The 25,946-nt window shown below is 35.5% G+C and overlaps 1 protein-coding gene across 2 annotated transcripts in view; it reads left to right on the forward strand.

The window, feature by feature from the left end:
• The window catches only part of RIMS2 (regulating synaptic membrane exocytosis 2), a 408,362-nt gene that overhangs the window by 309,220 nt on the left and 73,196 nt on the right, over window positions 1-25,946 (forward strand). For both annotated transcript variants that reach the window (XM_026842040.1, XM_026842041.1), the window contains 2 exons: window positions 4,335-4,370; window positions 9,450-9,550. In XM_026842040.1, the coding sequence (XP_026697841.1) occupies window positions 4,335-4,370; window positions 9,450-9,550 (137 nt within the window). The remainder of the gene's footprint in view (window positions 1-4,334; window positions 4,371-9,449; window positions 9,551-25,946) is intronic.

Consider the following 25,946-nt stretch of genomic DNA (forward strand, 5'->3'; position numbering starts at 1 on the left):
CTTGAGCTGACCCTGTCAATTTATGAAACTGTGATTCCAGAGATTCTTTAACTTTCTAGCTCACCACACCATCTTCTGAATTTCTTTTACTAAGTAGTGCCATTTTTTCTGAAATAATCCAAAGGAACATTGTTAACATGGTTTAAAGCATTGTGATAAAAATTAGTTTAATTGATGAGAAATGTCCCCTGGGTTTCAGTCTTTGTTTAGTGTGTCAAGTTTGAAGCCAAGAAGAAGAAAAACCCCAACAAAACCATCAAGCAATTCTCAAATAGAAAACAGGAATGCAAAGCCATGCTCCCCCACTAGGAAGCTGGCTAAGCGAAATTGTCTTCATTCTAGCATTCCCTTGTAAGGACAGTAATTGACACTTCAATCTCATTTAAACAGTAATATAAAACCCCTTATGCAACCTTTCTTGTTTTAATTTGTTCCATATTTCTGTATTTATCAGGCATATTCTTTTCATTCAGTCTGTGATGTGGATCACAGACTTCTTGGAAAGGCCTTGCTTGCTGCATCAATCACTTTTTTATATTTGTTACTGATTGGACATAAAGCCCTGGAGTGAAGATCAGCAGCCATTTATATCACACATCACCTGATAAAATCTTTTTTTGTTGTTGTTTTTGTTTTTGTTTTGCTAGACCTGTAGCAGTTAGGCAGTTATATTTTTCACACTGTAGTCAGCCGGAAAGACACAGTTTAGAACTGATTTCTTAGAGGTAGAATTGGAGCTGAACAGCTTTGGAAATAGGAGGAAATGTAATCCTTTGAGTGCAAGACCTCTAACTAACAAGTTTTGATGTTCAGAGCACATAACTTTTAGATTTTGCTTTTGGGAGACAATCTTGTTTCCTTTGCCCATTTTGATAAGAATATTGTTTCAGAAATATTTTTCGGTATAAATTTGATTTTCTTCTATTCTCATACATAGCATTTCAAGAGAAATCTCTATTAAGAAATTTGGCTAGCATTTTTAAAGGTACTTATCAAAAGTTAGGGTCCTAAGTATACATTTGATTTTTAAAATAAAATGTTATTTAACAATTTGCATTGCTTTGAAAAAAAACAAGCTTAATTTTCAATAAAGCACTTAAGAAGCTAATCTATCCATTCTATAAATAAAATCCCTGGTCATATTGCTGATTTTAAGTATTTGCAAATATGAAAAATAGAAGCATAAAACATTTAATGCTGTTGTCCTGTCTTACTCCTAAAATCAGAGACAAACAAGCTGTTCCATGTCTCTCTGTTGTAATAGGATGCACAGCCTCCAGTGTTGGAGGCTGCAATTTCTTTCAAAACAAGGAGGTCCAGGTTTATTTTAGGTTTCAGTCTGAGCTGATGCAAATCTCTTTCTTCTGGATCCCAGGTGAAAGTACTATCACTGAAATGTCAGTGGTCATTATAATAGCAATGTCAACTGTGATGGTGTAAGAAGGTTTTCAGAGAGTATCTTTCAGCATTTCAATGTTTTTATGCCTGTAGTTCATCTCTGTATTTCATCAATATACATCAATATATCTGTATTCTAGTTACGCTGAAAACATGCAGTTATTCTCTGTAATGTACAGAAATGTCACCCTCATGAAAGTGCCAATTTTTTTTTTTCTCCAAATTGTTTAATTCTGAAAAACTTCAGTTCTTAAATTGAGATAATTACACCACAGGATACAGCATAAGCTGTTCACTTTGTAAATCAAGGTTAATTCAAGTGATGTAGAAAAATACTGACTAATGTGGTGATATTGAAGAAATCTTGTAAATAGAAATAGACAACAGTTTTTAGGAATGACAGGTGGCTTTGTCATATTATTCAGTTTGAGACATTTTAAAATCGTCTCATGGTGATTTATTGGTTTTCAGCATTTTCAAGACATTAGGGCTTTTACAGCTTTTTTGATTTGAACACCTAATAACTGGAGGAACAGTTAATACTAAAGCATTAACTACTTTAGTATCAATATTCTGAACCTGTTCTGAATTCTTTTAAGAGGAGATGACTAGCCCCATAGCTACTGTGAAGATCTTTGCTGTTGAGAAGCTATCACTGTTTTATTTGGTCAATGGGCAATACCGATATTGTTCAGTTCTGCTGCTTCCCACCCAAGTGAGATCTTTCTCAATTCAGTCTTCTGTTCTTTCTAGTACTTCTTCATTCAGCTCTTCACAATACAACCAAGACCTCAGCTTGGAGAGTAGGATCTACTATGATGACCTTTCTTGTAAAAATCTAAAGGTTTTATTTATTGTAGAGCTTTGTAATAAATGTCGCAGCACTTCAGTTACACTTTTAAAATTCAGGAATCTAATAGAATTTTATGCTTGCTAATACTATGGTATTCTTTTCTATAAGTCAATTTGGAAATATTTTTCTATATACTTTTTAAACATGGACCAAGAACAAGTGAAAGTTGGACAGGCTTCAAGCTTCCCTTATTTTGACAATGTCCTTATTTGAAGACTCATGGTTGAAAGGCATTCAGACATATGGATGAATGGACAAGGCATTTTAAAAAAGGAATTTTCCTATATAGTATTAGATTTCTGTATTACGATGATATTTCAGGCAAAGTAAGAATTTCTTTTCACTATAAGTATGAAATAACTTAGAAATGTCATCATTCTGTCTGAGCTCAGACTTAAGGGTATTTTAACGACTTCACTGTCATCTATTTTGCATTATGTTGAATCAGTGGTATTGCTATCAAATTGCTTTCTGCTTTAGAAAGTAATGAGGCAGTGTTGTATTTGTAGCTTTTATATTGGTGACAGCAATTTAAAAATAAAAAATAAAAATTTGAAAGCTTGAAAAGCATCCACAACTATCTCTCTCTTTCTGATATTTTCCTAACAATATCCACAACCCACATAAGTAATATAGGCCAGGCTACCCAAGGATCAAAGCAGAAGAATGCAAAAGGCCTTATTTATCAACTGTGTACAATATGGGACAGGAAAGGCTCGGAAATGGGAGAGGTTTCAAGAACCCACTTGGTACCTGCTGATTTCCAAAAGTGTATGCTTATGATTTGCTATATCTGTTTCCCATTAATGTGTCTAACAGTTCCACTAGGAATTGCCACCAGAACAACCTTGATCCCACACAGGATGGGGTGCCAGATCCTATCAAAGTGTGGCACATCATTTATTCTCTCTGCAGGAGCATATTTTTCTTTCTTACAATTCTACCTTGCCCCGGTATGATTTCCCTTTAAGTATGACTTCATCCTCTGCTTTGATACCGATGTACAAAATGGTATTTCCTTAAAATATAAGAGTTCTGTTTCCCTCTTCAGTCTGTGTACTATAAAGTAGATCTAATTTTGTGAGCAACCCTCAAGAACCAATAATTCTGGAAAAATATTTAATTCTAATAATGCATGCTATTTTTTGTTTTTAACTTGGGGGCTATTGCTCCATATTCATGACATTGTTTTAATTGAATTTAATATCATTTTGGCTTACAGTAAGAAAAAGAAACAGAGAGTCTGTTTAAAAGTTAATATATTTCTAATTAAAGTAGATTTCATTTGACTTTAAATTCTTTCACATTAATTACCAAACTTGGATTCCAGAGTGCAGTATTTTTGGGCTGCCAAACTATTTGACAGGGATCCAATGTATTTTCATTTCTTTGTGACAGAGGAACGTCCTGAGCCATTTACAACCTTTGATATGCATTCAGACTATTTGTTGGCATCAGTTAGCTGGATTTATGTGCATGAACTGGGTTCTGAGTATAGCTGTTAGTGTCTTTTTGTTCATATTTTTTTAACTCTAAGACAAGCTACAGTAGTATCATGATTAAACCTTTTCACCTGTAGAAGCTATGAGAATTGATTAAACCAATGGAGATTTAAAGTAATTACTGCAAATGATTCTGACACATTCAATTTTTATGCTTTAACAATTAGACTGCATATTGTATGTGCACTGCATAAAACATACAGCAAAAGCAAATTTTTTGCTTTTATTTTTGTGTCGTCCTATTAAAGGAAACTGTAAAGTAACTATGTCTGACACCTGCCTTGCTCTCTTTTGTATTGAGTGTGGTAATGATTCTGGAAGTGCACAAAATACCCGTGTGTTCCCTCCAGTAAGTTTTCAGTAAGAGTGTACAAATGTATACGCTAGCATGCAGTGTGTGCCCCTGGATGTAGAGCACCATACTTGGTTGGTTGACTAAACTCATCAAATTAAATTAATTTGGTGGGATTTATCCATTTTTCTTTTTTTTTATTGCATGTTTTATATTACTTTTATTATTATTTCTGCATTTTCTCTCTCCCCCTCTTTTTGTTTTACATATTGCTTTCATTTGTTTATAGAAGAAAAGAAAGCAGATCCAGAGAATGGGGATACAGGTAGGGTGACTTATTTAAAATATTTTCATGGTTTTGCCCTCGAGTTCTTTGATCTATTGTGCTTAAGCAAATGTGTGCCATAGGATTGGATCACAATTTTGATGTATTTTGGGGATTTCAAAATAGGCACTAGGAAATTGAAACTAAGAAAGGGCTTTCCCAAATACATTTCATTTGGTTTTTTAAGGAAGTCAAATTAGGGTGAGAAATGGGAGAAGACCAGAATCAGGTAAAAAAGGCTCTTGTACACTGTAAAACTTCTGTTCTGTCCTCCACACTCAAGCACAGAGTGTGCTCACCTGCACACTGACTTTTTCCTCTCTATTACAGGTTTCTGACTTCCAAAATCTGTGTTTCTGTAGTCCCTTCATCACTGGTTTTCCTCCCTGCCTGAGCTGCGGTGCCTCCCAAATTTTATATCCCCTTTTTTTTCCTGACTATCCAAAACTAAATCCGTCCTAATATTTTAAGAGAAACTTCACTCTACTTCCATACCCCAGATTTCCCTTTTACTCTCTGTGCTGCAGAAGTCCCCCTGTGTACAGCAAACTCCTTCTCCAAACACATCACCACTGCGACCATCTATAGTAGCTAGAACAGTTTAATGATGCCCGCCAGAGAAAGCAGTGAAAGAATGAATGAAAGAAGACAGCTCCCATCTGTTTTTATTTTATTTTTTTTTAAGATAGGTAGGTTTGCCTTTGGCTAAGGTGTCTGATAAGGCCATTTTGTTGTCCCTTTTGTCTCTGGTGTGGACCACAGGCTATCAGCTGAAGAGTCATCCTAGAGAGTAAACAGTATTTGGCCTGAAGAGCAAATAACTGTCTTCAGCTCCAGCTGAATTGAATGATTGCTCATCTCCTTGTTGAAAAGTGTCTTTATGAGCAGTTGAGGTCAGGAAAAGTTAGGTATTAACCACATCACTGATTACAGCCCCTTAAAATTTTTAACATGAAACAAACATTTAGTTTTCAGTTATGAGGAAAGCTTTAATGGTGAAGTAGCTTAATCTTATTTCAAGTTAAAACATAAAAATAAAGGTTTGCATTCAAAGCTGGAGCAGTGATTCTAGTGCCTGCCCTGAGTCCTCTTGCAGTAATTATACAGCTGCCACCTAGACCATGGTAGGAATTCTGCTGATGTCACCTCAGCAGGGCTGTTGCCTAGGTTCTACTTTAATAAAAGAATCAAACAGGGTTCCTTCTTCTGCTGTGTTTAATATGAAGTAGTAGTTACAGCTCGAGCTGGGTGCCTCTGAAGAGGGGCCCTGCCTGTCCATTGTTACTGGATTTTGTAGTCTCTGTAGGGCACATGATTTCCTGATGACACTTCAGCTCATCCAGTCCTGTTCATGGTGTCTGGGATCTTTTCTTATTTGCTTCTGTCACCTCCAGGCACCCTTTTCATTTGTGTCTTGAGACATTTCCTTATCTTTGGTTATGGAATATCATGTAGTTAAAGTTTTACTTATACCTCCTTATCTACTGGTTACATTTCCATAGGTAAAAACAAAGGTTAAAGTCCAATTCAGGCAGCCTAAGGCTTAATTTACTTTAGTCACTGGTGCTAAACTCTGGCACAAATTAGTCTCTCACTACAGTCCTCGTGGATCTGAGGGAAGGGCAGGTTACAGGGTTGCCTTGCACACTACTTGGGCACCTTAATCTGGCATTTGGGGACTGTGTTTGCATTGTAGTTGTGCTGCTTTCCCTCAGCACACCCTCTTCTCAAAATACAGAGATGACTGGGATTGAATCAGCAGCTGGCTGTTTGTCAGCTAGGAATTTTCCTGTGCTGATGAAAACTCCACTGAGTTAACCTTCAGGCCATGGGTTTTTTAATATTAGAGAGTTGTTCAAAATAAGCAAAACTCCAAGATGTTGCCTATGTTGTAATGATCCCAGTTGTTTACAGTGAACAAAACCAGGCTTTGTTCTTCCATCAGTCTTATTTTTTTTTGTGTTCCTATGGCTGAAGTTTGAGTGCCTCACTGGGTGTTGCTGTTGGAGACAGAGCTACTCTCCAGAAGCAAAATTCTGGAAGGAGATTAAGGCAGAAATGTCCAAATGAACTCACTTCTGCCTGGCCAAAATTTGCTTGCATACTCTTTGGTACATCATGGCAGTACATCAAAGTATATCACAAGTAGCTTTAATTTTTCTAGTGTCAGTCTCTATAGTCCTGAAAATGTGTTGTGCTGGGCTCTAGCTAAGGACCTGAATAACACAAGGGCTGTCAGCCTTGTGCTACCTGTGTGAAAGCTTATACTCCTACATTTTCACCACTATTCATAACTACTAGTTAGATTCAGGTGAGTTCTGATTTGTCTACACAAACTCCATGTACACCTCCTAATGACTAGTGGAGTCCTTAGTATAGGACTGATGCTAAGCCTTGGTTGCCAAAATCGTGTTAGGAGCCAAAGCTCCCTAATGTACCTGGACAGCTACTGAACTCTGGAAGAACTTTCTGCTCCTGCTACACCCTCACATATAGTTTTCAGCTAATTGTAGGTTTGCCAGCAGAAGTGGAGATGATGAGAGCCCTGCATTTACACCAGCGTAAATGTGTGACATGTATGCAGGCTGGACCACATGAAGAGGAAGTGCTGTGAGACTCTCTCAACCTTTCCTCCTCCTGTCCAGATCACAGCTGCATCTGGTTTAAATTACACTGAGATTAGCCTGCAGCAGTTAACTCTGCTCACTCTTTCTGCATGTCAGTTCCATGCATAGTAGAACCAAAACTCATCTGCATCATGAACTTTCCACTGCCCTCAGGAGTCCCACATTTTGCATATAACCGAATTCACTCACTTGTTAAAGGCAGTTTCAGAAAACACATAAGTTAGATTTTCTTTGAATAAGATTTTATGGAAATTTTTTTTTTTCCTACATTTTGCGGTCTTGTTTTTCTCTTGGGACTAAATGAGCCACCAGTTTTGCTTACTTTGCTACAGAGCACTCACACCAAGGGCTTCTATGTTATACTTCCCTTTTCAACAGCATATTTCAGAGTGCTTATTTTGCAGATCATAGGCAATTGGAATTTGTGGAAACCTAACTTTCGCTTTGCCAGCTGATCATAGATAGGAATGAATATTTTCACAAATAATTGTGAAATTTCTAATGTATCATCTAACGGTGTTATTTCATCACTTCTTCCAATTTTCTGAAATTTGAGAGAATGTCTGAGAACAAAGAACATATGTGATGATTTTGTAAGAATACTACATAAGAAAAATTAACAAAATATCTCTTTTGGTGAAAAATGTCTCCTTTGTTACGTTATTGAATAATGGCAAGTGAGTTTGCAGACATGATTTCAGCAAAAGATTAGTTCTTTCTTTGAAACCACTTCAAAACCACTTACAAGTTACTTCTGTTACTGAAAAAAGAAAAATATAACTTTCCAGTTTAAAGTTGTTTTTTTTTTTTCAAGAGGAATAAATATATATTTAGAGCTTTTAAAACTAGATCCTTAAAAAAAACACTGCATCTTAATGATAAATTGGCAAATATTGCTTTGGGGCCTATAATTGCTGAGGAAAATTGTGATAGGACAAGCTAGCTGTATTTTATTAGAAATTTTCATCTGCTGCTATCTTTTTCATTTTGTTTCTCCCTATAAAACACCATTTCCTCCTTTTCATTCATTTTTCTTGATTTACATTTCTCTTAAAAGGTTTAGATGATATCTTTTCATTCATGTTGTTTGTAGGGAGTAAAGGTGGAGAGTTTGAATACAAAAATCAGAAGCCAGAGGATTTATAAATAATAGTACTGTTTAGCCTTAGCACATTTCCCCTTCCTTTCATCCTGACCCTTCCAGATTTCCTATGAAGTGCCACAAGATGTAGCTGGCAGGTCTCATGATATGTGTTACCACCATTACTGTTGTCAAGAAAGAAAATTAAAAGCTCAGAGGCCCCAGCAGAGGCCTTGTGCAAAGCCCCACTTTACTATTAGATTATGACATAGAACTCAGGTTTAGCATTTAAATCAGGTTTATATAGTGCACTGGAATCTAATATTCCCATCTTAGTTCCATAGATAAAGTCCAGATTGTTCAACACATATAATGTACAGAAGCTTCCATTTATGAATAGTGGGATTCTGAAATTTTAATTTTAGACAACTTTTGTGTTAAAATGATGGCAATTTTAAGACAAATGTCAGTCTAAATGGATACTTTTTAGTATCCAGTGGATAATTAATTACTCTTGATTTATACCATTTTTAAGTGGAAGAAAATCAAGCCTGTGTATTTATAATAGATAACATTCTTTTTGTTTGAAAATATTTTTTTTTTTTTTTTCATTCTGGGATGTTATCTTCCTCTCATTTTTCTTTTCTCACTTTTCCACCTCAGCTTTGGCACTCACTTCCTCATTATTTTACATAGTAAATTGTGATGTTACAGTACCAGTTGGTTGAAACTGGCTGCTGCCTGAATCATGTAGTAAGAATCCATCCCTACCTGAGACTAGTCATGTATTTGGTCCAAGAGTGAATCCTAAAATAATTCTTGAAGTTGTGTGTCGTTAGAATGTAATATGGTGATGCCACTGGGTGGCTCTTTAACATACTTTTAGACATCTTTAAACTGTTTTAAGCATATTACAAATATGCTCGAATGGTAAACAGAAGGTCTGCTAGCCTATGATTGTTACTTGATTAGTAATTTGGTATATCACACTATAACAAATACAGAACCAGGATCTCCACCCATTCCTTTTAAATGAAAGAATCAGTTTCTCTTGAATATTTTTGAAATAGTAAAATTCTATTCTATGGAAACATTGTGTTCCATTTACATTCATTTCTTCCACAAACTTGGTTTCATTTGAATTGTGTAGATAATACAACACTTATTAAGATTCTGCTGAAATACTTATCTACTAATTTTTTTGGTTTTCTGGGGAACTGTAATTCAGAAACTAAAATTATATACATTGTAATTTAAGTAAATCAGATTTCATCTCTTTCTGTTAAAACATCCACGAGCGTAACTTTAGATTTGGAACTGAGGACTGCTTGTGTATTTATTTTCTTTTTTTGTTTGTTTTTAATTTAACAGGTTCAATGGATGTAGAAGAGAGGAATCGCCAAATGAAAATGAGCAAGTACAAACAGGTAGCAGGATCAGATTCCAGGCTGGAACAAGATTATCATTCTAAGGCAAGGGAGTTTTGTTTTGAAAAGCAACAAAATATGCTAAACTGAAATACCCAATATCCTTTTAGAAAGTAATAGATGAATAATGATAGTAAAAGTTTCTTGTGTGTCTATAATAAAACTATTGGAAATGTGCAGCAAACCCCTTAACAGAGTGTTCTTTATTAAATTTTAAGAGGATAAGTTAAAGCAAATACAAGTGGCAGTGTAATTATCCATTGGAATGAACAATACAGCCATGATTTAAAATCTCAAAGAGAAGGAAGAAAGAGGTTTATTGGGTGACAGATGGAATGAGAGCTATTGAAACCTGTTAATGGCTTTCCTGTTGTTGAACATAGGGTTATCTTGATCTACTGAAGACTGGAAGATGTAGTGTTACTTAGTTTAGTAGTGGCAGTTTAGCTCTTGGAAAGGTATTTTATACATCAACAAAAGCTTCCACCCCTGCTATGGCAATTTGCCAAAAATATGAATCCTTACGTAGTAGTATAGCCTCAAATATACAGTCCAAAATTTCCTGCTATCTAGAACAGGGTCATGTCATATACAGTGTGTTAATGAAAATAATCAAGATATTTTCAATTTAAACTTCTATTATACAAAAATAATTTAGTGTCCTCTAAAAGACTTCATTAATTGAGGTCAGATTATAAGTGGAAAACACAAGACTTCTGACCTATAAAAGCTGACTGAGGAAGAGAAGTCTGTTTAAGACTTTTATTTCCAGGATGTAGTACCTTGCTTCAAGGATTGGCAAAGTTACTGTAAACTTAGCCATTTAATATTTGAAAATAAATCATCAAATTTGTTAAGTCTTATTAGTTTTATAGACTATGTAATATACTTGATATAATTACTTCCTTGTATGAACATTTCAGTGTGAAAAACTAGAGTGAGAGCTTTAGGAAAGGCCATGACAAAATCAAAAACCCTATTAATGAAAACAGAATTGACAAAAGAAAAAGCTGTGAAAGTGACTTAAAATACTTAAAAACCCTGCAGATGTGCTGCATGATTTTACATGGGTAAAATACAGGATATTTTATAAATGTAGTTTTTACTACAGCAGGCATAGGTATTTTTATTAATGTGTAGAAGAGACTTGGTATACTGTCATGTTTAGATGCTTCTTTTACATTGACACTTATGGCAAAATTATTTTCATGTGTGTCTGTTGTCGGTTTTGAAAGGTGTTAACATTTAGAGACTAGCATAAGTGTTATGATTATATGTACGACAAAAATACAACTCTATGTATTGTATGTATAACCAGACTTATTTTGCTAATTCTCCTGCTTTCTCAATGCTTGACTGAAATTTGAGTCAGAAGTAGGACTGGTATGGCATAAAGAGAATAAATGGGCTTTCATGTGAAGGAGCTGGATATAATATAACCACCCAAGGAAACATTACCTACCTTGTTTTTCCATTTCACCTACACCATATTATTGGGCCTCACTCTACATCTTTTATCTTTTTTATTAAAATTTTACCTTCAGTAATATTGGAATGTATTAAAGAGGAAAATTATAAATGGAATTATTTTATGAATGTGGTGATTTATTTATTGAATTTATCAAACAAATTGTCTCCAGAAATAAACAGTTAATTTACTCTTTGTGCCAAAGTGTAGTTTCAGTATTTGAAAATGAGTTACTTACTCTATCAATGAACTTGTGGAACTAGACACTGAATATTTACCTATATGTATTAACTCGAAATGCATTCTTAAAATTGTTTTAAAGCCATATGAGAACCATAATTCTCATAAGCCATACAAGAGTTCTGTCTTCACTTTTTTACTATCACTGCTTCAATTCCTCTTAATTAAGTCCTTATATTATCTAGAATCAGAAAATTAGTAAGTATAATATATCTATCTAGTTTCTACAAAAATGCTTCTGGAATCGTGAACTGAAACAGAGATGTCAAATGCTGACTGAAATCTCATGTTATGTGTACTGTACAGTGACTGTTTTTTTAAATCTTGTCAGATGGCACAAGCAGGCAGTCAAGTGTGCCATGCCTGAGAAAAATGTCATTAAGTGACATTCAGGAAAGTGAGCACATGGAATTTTCTTTTACCTTTCTGTTCTATTTCTTTCTTTAAATGGAAGTCAACAGCAACTGTATGTCTCTCATGATTACTTTGAGTTAAGAAAAAATATCTTTCCTTGCTGAGAGAGCAAAAGCTATAACAGTAGAAGCTATATTAAAATAGGAATCCTCTATTATACCCCATTAGTTTTGTTCTACCTCTGGATGTCAGTACTAGAGGCTTTAAAGGAAGGTGCATACACTTCTGTGGTGCATTGTCATACACTAAGAAGCGTGTGGGAAAGGTTTTCTTCCAGACATCTGTATTCTTGGAAGCTGCTGGCATATTAGATTGATTTTCATTTATATTTTTTCCTCATGATTGATAAAACTGCAGAGTGTATTTTTATTATTTATACGGGTACCTCATTATTTTTGGAAAACTAAGTATTCTGCTTCCATAATATTTTGTATACATGAGTTTGGCAGGGAATATATTGTGTAAAAGAGTTATTTCCTTAAATGCAGAAGTTGCTTAAGTATGGTTGCAGCACAGATATAAGGAAAGGAATCAATATATTTGATTGATTTTCATACAAAAATATTTACAACTAAGGAGACATGAGAGGAAAAACAGTGTGGGCAATAAGGATTAGGTTAAAGTATTTCTGGTATTGGAACAACTATTGATTTCTGAATATTGAGTACTAGTAAGACTGGTACTAAATAGGATGTATACCAAAGTCAGGAAAATCTGAGTTCTGGTATTACATTAAATAAAGCACAGTAGCACAAGAATGTTTCACCAGATGAAAAAATAGCCATTTACCATTACTCTGCAACAGTAGCCTGATTTATGTAACTTTCTTCAATAACCTTCTAGGACTAGTTTATTGCTTTGCATAAAATCTAAGATTCCCAGATCTTAAGTGTTTAAACGAGATGCACTGTGAAGATGGAAGGGCTAAGGTGGGAGCCCAGAGATGAGTGAGCCGCATGCTAGATTCAATTTGTTTGCACTTGGTTGACCTGGCTTTTGAAGTAATTTCCCAAACTACCTCTTAAAACCTCTTTGAACCTCTCTGCCTTGCTTCTTGCTTGGTGCTGCTGCCATTAGCTCTTCTGGCAACCAAATTAATACTGCTATGCTTGGTGAGTAACTCCTTCCTCTGGAGATTCCCAGCACTGCTTAGATTCAGGAATCCCTGCTAACAAACAAAGGATAAAGGGTGTGAGCAATCATGACATTCTTCTCTCCTTGCCCCTTGACTGGAATGTGCCCAGTGGATAGACTGGAGAGAGCTGAAAACCTTTGTTGCTACTGAGAAAGAAGAGAGAAGATGTTTTTTTGTATGTAGAGTCCTAGAAGCGTTTGCAAACAATGTGAAATCATTGTATAATCAAGAGAGAATTCCATCCGCTCAGTCCATATTAGCCACTACAAAAGGATCTGAGCAACTGAAAGTGTTGAATGCCACACTAAAGGGGGCTGGATTTATGTAGGAGTTACAATAGTTAAGAAATCGTTATTTTCATTAGGAACAAAAGTAAAACAGACTGGCAACTATCTGGCACGCGTTTAAACCTCAAAGTATCATGAGGCTCATTTTATTTGTTTTATTAGAAGAAAATAATGACCTTTAAAAGGCAGAGAAATCAGTTATATAATATAGCAATTAGCCAGTAATTAGTAATTAGAAATATAGTATATTAGAGCAACAAGGAACAGAGCTGGTGTAAAAGAGGTAAAAGACCAGATAAAAACTGAAATTTTTGCAGAACTGGTGACAAGATTATTTAGCCAAATGTAGAAGAGTACACCGAAGTGAGAATAACACAGAACACCCAAGAGGACTTTCCAGCTCCACCTTTAATGGTTCATATTGATGATAGATAAGACTGAAACTTTCTACATCATCAGATACATGTAATGCTGCAGTTTCTGTTAATCAATAACCACAACTGTAGTTTTAGATATGAGCATAATTTTCTGTGTTTGGTGTAAAAGACTAGTAGTATTAGGCATACTAGCATGCTACTTTGTGATCTTCCAACCTGTTAGCAAGTCCAAAACCAAATTAAGCTGTGGAAAAGAAGAGTTAATCGTGCTTTGTTTATCTGAGTAGTGTAGATGTAACTGAAATGGCCTTGGGCCATGCAGACACTGAAAAGCTGCAGTTCTTCAGACTGAGACACTTTGATTCAGCAATGAATCAGGCCACTTTGTGGGTTACCTGTGTGAGAGAATGTGCAGAAGGTAAGAGATGTAACACTGGAGGTGGAAGAGGTTGAGTTTGAATACATCGGAGGCAGATCTCCTTAAATCTTAGTCTTGTTGCAATGTGCAAAAGTGTCCAAGAACTGCCTTTTTCCTCTGAAACCTGCAGTAAGTAGTTGTGTCATTGGTACAGCTACATACGGTATCATTTGACCCGTGTTGTTGATTGAAACACTCTATTTAATGGTGTTTTGGGAATGCCCTTGTCTCCTCCTTAAAAATTAAAACAGAGCAGCAAATATTGCTAGCAGAAACACTTGTTACTTTTCTTCTTGAAACCCTTGCAGGGGGTGGAGGGGGAGTTGAACAAACATCCAAGCTAATAGGATGATGAGAGCTTTGATAGTCATACTGTGTATAAGCTGTAGTTGTTTTATGTTGGTTTCAAATTGTCAATTGGGTTTGAATATTTAGGCTTGGAGTTTGGGAGTTCTGGGAGGACCATGATATGACCAGTAGTAATTTGATAATTTATAATAATTATGAATTATACGTCTTTGATCCTATAGTTGTTTCTTACAACTTACGTTATTAAGGGTGCAATAAGAAATAGTCAAAATACTGAACAAAAAATGGAGGCTGGGTTAGATATCCATATTCCCTCAACAGTGCAGAAATTGGAAATGTTTTGTATATGTTTATTTTTAACATACCAGTTTAAAATTTAAAATTTTAGATATCTGAATAAAACTTGGAAAGACAAAATAATTAGAATGGAGCTATGTTGAATAATCATTCAGAAGGCAAAAATTAACACAGATAATTCGACGCACAGATATTCCATGCAAATAATTTCTACAGAATGCCTGTAATACTAAGGGCCTAACCAGTAGAGTCTGATAGGCTTATAAATGGGAATAGCTGTGTGTAGTTTTATAGGGTCCCTTAATCTTCCCCTTCCCCACCTTCACAACAGTAAGCTTTTTGCTTCAGGAAATAAATCAAACACCAATTAGGCTAACAGAGAATTTTCCATATGAAGAAAATACTTAGTTATTGACTGTTCCATGGATTTTGTATTTTCCCATGGACTAGTCAATAATTTTCTTTTTGGATAAGAAACTTGACAGCTAAACCAGCTGTCTAGTCTGGAAGGACAAGTCCTGTCCCTCTCAACAGCCTGTGAGCACTCAGGTTACCTAATCAATCATGCTTATTTTGATATGTAAGGAATTTTACCACTCAATCGGAGAGAGTCTCTCTGGCCCATGGTGCTGGTAGCATTTATATTTTCAGTCAAGTATTTTATTGTATTTTTGATATAAAAATTTTGTGGAATAAATTGCGGATGTTGCAGTTCTGGATTTAAAGTTCAATTATAAGACTTAGAAATGCAGCTAGATGAAATAAATTCAGAATTCTAGATTTGAACTCTATACACATGGTAATCTAGAAAACATGTTTCACTTCAGTTTTCATCAAACTGTATTTTGGTGATGGATTAAAAGTACTTTAGTGACTCTGAATACAGATGTGGTTTAGTGTGATTTCTAGTATTCTTTAGTCAATGATATGCAAACTCAGAAAAGATTTCTGTTGCTGTAACTTTCTTTTTAATTTAATTCAAACTTGCTTTTAATTTATTTTGGTTTTGAGGCTTTTCCAATTTATTTTTTAATCTCGAGTATCCATGTCTCTATTTAGGGTATTCTTAAATGTTATACTATGGTTAACATAAATACTGAATTCACATATCATGATTATGGCTGAAATAAAACATTTGAATGTAGTCTGATTCTGGCTGTCTTTACCTCTCAGCAGGTACTTTCTTTCGTCAGCCATTTTCTTAGTTTTTGTGTAAGCTTCTACTGTTAATCATATATCTAGAAAGCAGAGTTTAAATACATTATAAAATGTTGTTAAAGTACCTTATAATTTTACAATGAATTTCAAAGAGAAAAAATTACTCCTGAAAGTAAAAAAATAAAATCATCAGTCTATTTTAGCTCTGAATATTCATTAGTTATTAGAGTTTATTGGAAAAAAGGGATTATGTTTTTCCACCTAAAAACCCCCACAAAAAATACTAAATACAACACAAAGTCTTGAGTTTTACTCTTACAGCAATGAGTTAAATATTCTTTTGCAGAAAGCAATATTTTCCAGAAAAAATCTTTTTTCAAGCACATATATATTAAATATACATCAAAATGTATATTAAAAGATTTTTATCAAAGCCATATTTAATTAAGCAATTGTAACTATTCTATTAATCACATTTTAAAATCACCTGGGTGCTGTCTTGACCAACTTCCAGTCAGAGTAATTGCTGCAGTTTATCTTAAATCCTTTTATTCTTTTTGTAATAGAAGATATTTTCCTTTCAGAGCTGCTTTGTATAGACATGTGAATTGCTAAACTGTTAGTCTATTTTGGTTCAGTGGCTATATCTTATAGTAGACTCAATTATTTCTGTTTACAGTTCTTATCTGAATTTAAGATGTAAAGTTCCAAGATGCTATTGAACTGCATAACAATCAATGTATAAAATAGTGCGACTGTGCTCGAGTTGATTATCAAAGATGTACTGAAACTGATGTTATGCTAATAATAAATGAGGAAAACTACGTAAAACACAAAAGAAAATTGACTGGGAAATATGTACTTAAATATCTGGGTGCCAAAGTGCAACATTCGAAAATAAAGAATATATGAAGCTAATTTAATTGCTGCAACAGTCAGGGAGCTCCAAGAAATGAGAATAATAATCTATGATAAAATGTATCACACCAGACTGCAGTTTGTGCTACTTAATTCTGTGCCAGGCAGAGTAGACGCAAAAAGGACATTATTCACCTTTGAAAGATAACAAGGGTAGAGAGATGGTTCCAGCTAGATGGAAACATGTTTGCTAGATCAATTTGCTAAGCTATTGACCTTGAAAAATCTCTACACAAGTAGAAAGGATAGACCTGAAGTCCCAGTGCAGTGCTTGCGTGGAGCCTGCTTAAATGTGTAGGATACAAAATGAAGAATCGGGACCTTTGTCTGCCTGTTTCACAGGACTGGTTCAGAGGCCACCAAGCATCCCCAGACTCGGGGGCAGGAGAGCTGGCTGGCCCCTGGCCCCACATGCCTCCTGCCAGCCCAGCTCTCCTGTACTGCAGCGCCTTGGGAACGGTCCCCCTGGAACAGCCACCAAACGCTGCTCCCCATCGTTTGGCAGGGCATGCCTTAGGTGGAGGATTCACCCAGAGTTTACTGTTATCAGTTATAATTCTGACTGTAATGATGAGGCCTGTGGTATTAGCACTGTGTATCTTCAGTTCTGCCTCTGGTAGTGCTTCTTTTTTATTAAATGGGTTGATTTTCTTTGATAGCAGCCCCAAAGTTATCGGTGAAATTTCTGACAGTTTATCAACCTTTTCCTAAACAACAGATTTGTGGTTTTGAGGAATTTTTACCATCTGTCACGGAAGAAAAAAACTATGTGTCTCTATCAGATTTCCCCAAGGCACTGTATTTTTTTTTTTTTTCAATATTTTAACTACATAATTTCTTGCAGTTAATTTTATTGAATATAACTGTGACTTCAAGCATCCGTATTGCAAGTAGTATATGTAAAGGATTTGGATGGATATGTAGCACACCACAATTATTCTGTAAAAGCTGGTTCTGCACAATGAAGCTAATCAAAGTAGGGTCAGGACATTGTGGTCTCAGCATAGGGAGGTTTCTTTTGTAAAGCTTCAGAAATACTTGTAGTGAGAATGTTACTAAAACGTGAAATTACCTCTGTAGCTCTTCTAACCTATTGGATTTCTGACTGTCTTTTTTTGGCAGTAAAGTCTTTGGTTACAGGTATTAATACTGATTTAGTGTCTGGCAATATAATGTTTTCTTTAGTAATACATCAGAAGGAATATTATCCTCCTCCTGCAGACAGAAATCATTGTTTTACCAGAGAGTTCACTGACAGTCTGGAATCAGCAAATAATTACCGGAAATAACCAGAAAAAAAATATTTAAAAGCAGTTTTGAAAATGTAATCCTTACTTCTGAACAGAGTGATGATGTACTCATGATGTAATGAAGTTCATTTTCGAGATACAAGAAGTAGAATGGTTAAATTATTGCAGCAAACATTCTACTAGTAATATTCAAAGATAGTTGAAAATGAGATTTTAGACAAAATTATCAGATAAAGTCTGCATAAAAAAACCCTCTTTTTTTTTTTTCCCCCCCCATAAAAGAGTATCTTGTCCTAAGTGTTTGCCTTGAATATATATAGATTTTCCATTTAATAACCTTAAGTATCATGATGAAAAGAAGTTTGGAAATTGTGTTTCTTCCAGAGTCAGTTTATATTGAGGGAAAAAAATAATTTATATTAACAACCAAACATACACAATTTTGCCATGAAGTTCAACTTGTTATCACAATAAAATTTATCTGGCATCTTTTTTCTTCAAACTATGTACAATCTTCAAAAAATGTTATATTAATTTCCTCATATAGAGTATCTTAGATCCATTAAATTTCAGCGAACCAGGATGCATTGTCCTGGTTCTCTCTTGAGTGACAAATGTCATCAGGTAAAAAACAATTCTAGTGTTTTGCATACTCCTCAATTTAATCTGAAGCAACTAGCTGCTGAATAATATCTGTACTTTACTTAGTTTGAATATGATTTTCTAAAACCAAAATTCAAAATACTGTGACATAGTTTTCTGTATCTAAGAGATGATAATGTAAATTCTCTTCTGGTTGACTTTCAGTTTCAATAATTGTAAAGAAGTAACCAGGGTGTTTTTAGGATATAGTTAGAAATGTTTCCTTCCCTACTTCAAAGCTAGTTTCTAGTCACATAAATGTAAGAAATGCTATGCTAATGCTATGCTAAGGAAACACCTGTAAAATGAAGATAATTTCAAGGGTTCTAATAATTCATATACATTAAAGATCTTCAAAAATGTTTACCAAAATTTTTTAGGACCCCAGAATAGTTCCAAAATAGATAATTGTCTTATGAAATGATCTAAATTTCTCATACAATTTCAATTTAATTATTTTTTGTTTCTCTTATGGAAATGTTACGTATTGTTATTCTACTGTTGAACAGGTTTATGTGGTGAAGTTGTAAATAATGTTAATTTGTTGCATATTTTCTGTAAAAGTTAATTCAAATTAACCTTACAAGCAAGCAAAGAGGTAATTTCTTACAGTATTTACAATGCGATATGACAGACATAAGTAATACATTTTCTAAATACTCTCTCTTTGAGAACTGAAGCACAATATCTGAAGAGCAAAAGAATTGAATTTTTCTATTCCTTAGGAGTGATTTGCATGCTCAGGATCTCCCTGCAGCCTTTTTTCCCCTAGTTGCAATATAACAAGGGTAAAACTGCTGAGGAAATACATTTTAGGGGAAAGTAATGTTTTCTAAGCAGTTTAACTTGCCTGCGGAGGGATGAGGAGATAGCGGTATCTGCATCTTGCAGATTTATTTCCCCTTTAGCTAGACATGAATCAGCAGAAAATTTGTAGAAAATTTGTCATCTGAGCTCATATATATATTGTACGGGGATTTTCCAAGATGTATCCTAATACTCAGAGAAAACAAGTGATTAAGAAAAAAGATTATGGGACGTTCCCTCAAATCATGCTTCATTTTGGAGGCTATGCTATGTTATCCATGCATTTAAGGACTTATAAAGTGGAATCATACAAAGATATATCCTGTTCTTGAGCAGTTGTGTTACTCATGGTCCTTAGGCACTTCTGCTTACAGGAATAAGCACTCACCAGATGGCCCCTGTGTAAATCCAGCTGTTCTCTTCAGCATGAATTCTTCTGAAGGTGCTGTGTCCCAGGACAAATTTGGTGAAAGTCATGTTTAAATGTTATGTAGAGGAAGTAGGATTAAGAGGGAAGTTCATATCTCTGTTGTCAAACCATCAGGGATGCTGAAATGCTGAAGAGGTAATGGTAACAGAAATTATGGGATAAGATGGTTGCCTTTCCAACTGTTTAATTTGTTTTTGTTTTTATGAGAGAGCCAAAGATTAAAATCAAATTGTGGAAATGTAGGTTAAAATCCAGGTTAAATGAGAACTCTTTAAAGTGCATATTGTTTGACTTCCTAGGTTGTGTTTGCAAAGTAACATCTCAAAGAAGCCCAAATTAGGTAGAACAATGAGTGACAAGAGAGGATTTCTTAAAGCAGAAATCCTTCCTTACTACCCTCTTTAAAATATAGGCTGCTGCCTGGATGGCAGGACTGTATGAAGTGCAAGAGATTTTGAGTGTAGTGGTGACAGAAATGACATGTGAACCACTTGAGGAGCAGGACAAATACAGGAAGCACGCTTTGATTCTGTTTATCCTACATAAGTAGTATTCCCTGGAGTCAGAAGACGAAGAAGGACCAGAAACAGAATTAAGAGTTATTGCTGAAACTGAACTTACTGAACAAGTGAGGTAACTGTAGGCAGGATCACCAGTTCATCATAACAAACAAGATGGAGTTCCCCAGGCGATAAAGCACTGGTGACACTGTTAAATGCAGTTGCACGTTAGATTGTGAAGCCCTGGACACCTGCATTTTTGTATTCATCCTGATTTGAACAGCTCAGATATTTTACACTGAACAGTGTCCATGTTGATGCATCTTCAGGGGACTTGCACAGTGTATCTGGAATGCTAAAGTATTGCTGATCTCTGTTTTAAATGGATTTTCTTCGTTCTGTATAAGACAGTCAAAGCATTAATGTGTGGCAGTTAAAAAGATGCTAGGAGGTTTGAGAAGATCTACATTAAGAGTTTATTACCCACCATCACAAAGCCAGTCTGTGGACCTGTTTCTCTAAAGTGAAACTTGGTGACTGACTGCCTTGTTTTAAATAATAGTTAAAAATCTGGTCAGCAGTATGAAGGGGAATTTGGGTAGCAAATGTTTCAAGTAAGTCTTATAAAAAGCTTTGTTTTATTTCTGTTTTCACTGCTTTTCTGAATTACTTCCATGTCAGAAAAAGGGGACTGATTCTACCTTTAATTCTCATTAAAGGGTTCTTCTTTTGAAGAATTTATTTATTTAACTTCATATGATACAGACTCTTATTTCTTCAAGTTCTTTGCTTTTGTTCAAAAATTGTTGGGAATATTTTGGCTATATGAGGGCATTCTATGGTTCGCCTATAACTTGTTAAGGTATGTTGGAATCATCAGATCTTGTAACAAGGTGAAGTCCACCCACAGGACACACACTGCAAATTTCAATTTGGAGTCAGTTATAGCTGTTGCACCCAAGCCATACGATTTATATATATATATATATATATATATATATGTATATATATGGATCTTTCTTCTGCCTCATTTAATCTGTCAGAATCAACTAGAACCATGGAAAAGATAATTTTACTTTAATATTCAGACTATGAAAACTCTTGTTAAAAATCTTAATTACTTTCCTTGATAGATAATAGAAATTAGTAATCTTAATTTTTAAAGTAGATGTCTAGCTGTACAGTACCTGAGTCATACTTCCGAAGGACACAGGCCAGTGGTGGTAGCCGTTCATTATTAGGAAATGTCATGTCCCAGAGTCCTGTTCCAATGACCTGATGATTTGGAGTAGAAGCTCTCTCTATCAGTAGGGACTTTAAGATAGCTTTTGAAGAGATATTGTGAGACACCTGCTTGGCCATTATAAACCTTATATTTCCACTCCAGTGTGTAACACATCTTGGACTGCCTTTTAAGAATTTTTTGAGGTGATGCTTAGAATTGTTCCTGTGTTGTTTTACTTATCTTTTACTTTACCTTAAACAACAGTTTTTTACCCACTGTTTGTTTTTTGGTTTTTTTTTTTATTTTATTTTTAACATTGTCTTTGTGATTTTTAACAGTCTTTGGAATGACAACTTTATATACCCCAGCAGAAAGTTGGCAATGCTCTCTCCTTTCAAAATTTGTAAAATTCGGTCCTGACTTAAAGTAAGATTAAATAAGAACACTTAGTTCCCTAGCCTGAATAAAACTATCTTTGTGAATTAATGCTGCATCAGTAACACCTTGATTTCAGAACAGATACCAGTGCGGCTGAAATTAGAGGTTATCTTGATCTTCCAAAAGTCATATTGTATGAAAAAGAACATCAGAACACGAGGCTACTTTGTGTTTTGAAACTGGCTGCAGGAACAGATTTTTTGTAGGAAGACATATTTGTTGACAAGCTAATTCTCACGCTCACTAAAAGACCCAAATACTTCTGAAGAGCTGCCTTACTGTTTTTTAGTTTACAAAATATTTGCAGGTCCTCTAAATTCTCCTTGATGTAATCCCAGAATATTCTGTAGTACTATGCAGTATTTATTTCATATTGTGCACTTCAGGAGTTCTTAAAAAAATTGAACCATATGTCAACATAGGTGAAACAGATGATTTCTTGTCTTTTGATTTGGCTTGCCTCTGGACTACCTCCCTCTAGGTTTCCAGTTGTCCTTAGTGGTGACTTCTGCAGTGCTGCTGCCCTTGCAGTTTCTTCTTCAATTCCTGGATCAACTTGACCCATAGGATGACAGAGTAATTTGGGTTGGTAGGGAGCTCAGGAGCTGTCTAGTCCAACCACCAGCTTAAAGCAGGATCAGCTGTGAGATTAGGACAGGCTACTCAGGGCTTTATCTGGTCAGGTCTTAAAAACATTCAAGGATGAAAACTGCACAACTTCTCTGGGCAATTGGATCCACTGCTTCACTGTACCTCTGGTAAAAATGTGCCTTCTTATACCAGTCAGAACTACTGTGAATTGCTCGGCTCTGCCTTTTTGATATCCTCCCTGTATGGCCTGGCAGGTTGCTGTTACATACTCCCAAAGCCATCACTTCTTCAGGCAACACAAGCATAGCTCCCCCAGCCATTTTGGTGGCCCTCCTATAAACTCATTCTAGTTTATTGATGTCATTGTTGTACTTTGGGCCTTAAAACTGGATACAATATTCTAGATGTGATCTAATGACTGTTGAGTAAAGGGGAATAATCACCCCCTTGATCTAGTTACGTTCCAGTCAGTACAACCAAGGCTGCCTTTCCTCGCTGCAAGGGCCCACTGCTGACTTGCTTGATTTTCTCATTGTTCAGTTTTTATTTACTAATTTATCAGTAGGATGCTGTTTGCAACATGGCTTAGTCCCATAGTGAAATCAAGTTTTAGAAGCTCCTTTGTAAGACTGTATATGTGAGCACTGGTAAGTGAAATGGATAAACAGATGGCACCAAACCACTAAGGGAAAGATGTGATAACATTTGAAGTAGGTTTTTTTCACACATTCACTAGAAATGTGGATGTTCCATTTTACCAACATGTTTGAATTGGTAGCATAACTTTATTGGAGATTAGGACGGTTTAGAAGGAGGGTTTTGCAAATCAGATTACAGTTAATTCTTTTTCTTCAAGGTAGAAGTATATTGGAATGTTCTGAATAATGGGAAAAAGATTACATTGGATAAGGAATGGGAGTAAAAAATGGATGTACAGGGAACAACTCTACATCCAGCTAGATTTACTGATTCAGGCACCCTACTGCTCAGAAGTAGAAACACCATGTGAATTGCTCTCTTTTACGCTAATGCAAGACAAGAATGCCAAGAAAGGCACAGCAGGGCCAGGGTCAGGATATCAAGGGGTGCCTAATGCAAAGCAAGAACTGGCTGAAGGGAGAACAGGGTTGGAGCAATGCCAATGGGACTCATCAGAAGCAAAATAGAGGTCTAAGAAAGCAGGATCCAAGAAGTAGATTAAAAAGGAGGAAGATAGAATAGGATCCAGGACTGCAAAGCAAAATTCAGGATCATCAGCCAAGAATGAGTCTAAGCTAGAACTGGTTGCAGCTCCATACTGAGAAGTCCAAGGCAACTGTGGAGTTTATTATATACCTAACACTAGAGCAGTGAAAGCATTAATCTCCCTAGTCAGTCTCCCAAGGGATTGATAGATGCCATGTGCAGCTGATAGCTAAAGCAGGGCTAGCAGAAGCTGACCTGGCTAGCTGTACCTCAGTTGCCTTGATGGACTCTGGCAAGAGTGACAAATGTAAGCATAGATTATTGGCCAAATATGAATTACATTAATCATAGCCTTCATTTTGGCTTTGTGTGTATGCAGGCTACAGATAAACATTTGTTATTTCTACATATTATTTTTATATGATATTTTGTAAAAATTACTTAGAATCGTTTGCTTTACATAAATGTAAGGTTATTGTTGTAAATATTAGTAAGTATTTGGTTTTATTTTTAATAGCAGACTTCATTAGGCAGCCATTAGCAAAGGTTTTAGAAAGAATCAAACAATACAATAACATTCATTCAAATGATGTGTGGTAACTGAAATTTGCGATGCCTTTAGAGGCTGTGAACTTGCACCAAAAGCTACAGCTGAAATTACAGAACATTTCATACAATTGCTGTGCTCTGGCTGCTCAAGAGCTTTTGTCAGTGAGGCAAAGAACTATTGAAACAGTCCAGAATGGTTCTTTAATCTTCTTGTAGTAGCACAATGGACAATTGTCTGAAACATCTTTCCAACATTTTGATCGGTAAAAACATTGAACAGATTTTCATGTTCCTGTGTAAATGCTAGCAAACAAAAACTGATGAGTAGTCTATTTAATTTAAAAAATTAAAAAAAAAAAAAAAAGAAAGAAAGAAAATAGAAAGACAGTTGGAGATCACTGACAATTGGACAACTGCATGACTGTGTACTCCAAAATGGAAGACTGGTAACAATAGATTAAAGCAATATGAAACACTTTAAAACTCCCTTTGAATTAGAAGTTCCAAAACAGTTTCTTTCGAGAAATAAGTATCAGAGCAGTTGTAGCTCTATGTGGCCTCTCAGTCATACAGTGGTAGTTCACTAAGAGTTCAGAACATTTGCAGAGGTTGTTTTATTAGGAAGCAGAGCAGGTATTTGTTTTTCAGCTTTAATAATCTTGAATTTGTCACTACAGGAAAGCAATCTATTGCAGTTACAAGGTATTGGTTAAGTGTCACTTTGTTAGGGTCTCCAGCTGATTATTTTACTAATGCAGAGGAATGGGCTTTTAGAAACTTGAAAACTTGTTTGATAGAATCTGTAATAATTAAATTTATCCCATTCTTCAGCACAGCAAAATAGGACAAAATCATCTTACTATTAAAAATACAAAAGTGGCTTTTAATCAACCCCTCTGCCTGAAGCAGACTTCCTGTTGTTGAAACAGCTTGAAGAGGCTGGGTACATTTACTGCTTTATGGGTCATAAAGTTCAGAATGCTGCCTAACTTATATGAGCCTTGATTGGGTTGGAAATGAAAATTTAACCTTACTCCAATAAGAGAGACATATATTTCCAGCATGGGGAAAGCCAGGATATAATTCTTCTACTGCTGTGTCTGTTATTTAAAAACAAAAACAAAACAAAACCAAAACCAAACCAAAACAAACAAACAAAAAAAAACCCCAAAACCTGTATTTAATTAACCTGCATAGTAGGCAGGTACACTTCACCACAGCCTGGTATTCCTGATTGTCCAAACCGGGGGAGTTATCAATGCACATGAGGCTCCCTTACTCTCCTTGTGCTCATCTTTTCTTCTGAGGGAAATTGGAGCACACAGGGTAGTTGCTGGATCTGATGATCCAAACCTGTGGCCATGCTACAGACAGGATCCAGCCCCACGGGCTGCGGTTCCCCAGCAGTGCACATTCAGATGGTGCAAACTCACATCATGGTACGGAGGGACAGCAGAGGAGAGGGATGGGAAATAGAAGCAGTGTTTCAGATATAATGGGTGGATAGCACTTGATTAATAACGACTTTTCAGTCTAACAGTTGATCTTATGGTGGTGACATTTAGAAAAAAAAAAAAAAAAAGAAATTTGGAGGAAGAAAACAAGTGTATGAAATATATGAAGATGTAATGTCTTGGGGCACCTTTAGCCACACAAGAACAGACGAGTCTTGCAAAATTGTGCAAAAATGGTTGCGTTTTACAATGAGAGTATATGACATGAAAGAAATGAATAATTTTTAAAAATCAATTTTCACACAGTGGAAGTGCCATTTTAGTTTTGAGGCAGAAAGCAAAGGAGTAC

This window comes from Athene cunicularia, assembly GCF_003259725.1.
Source record: "Athene cunicularia isolate RWA chromosome 2 unlocalized genomic scaffold, athCun1 chr2_part1, whole genome shotgun sequence".
NCBI lineage: Eukaryota > Metazoa > Chordata > Aves > Strigiformes > Strigidae > Athene > Athene cunicularia.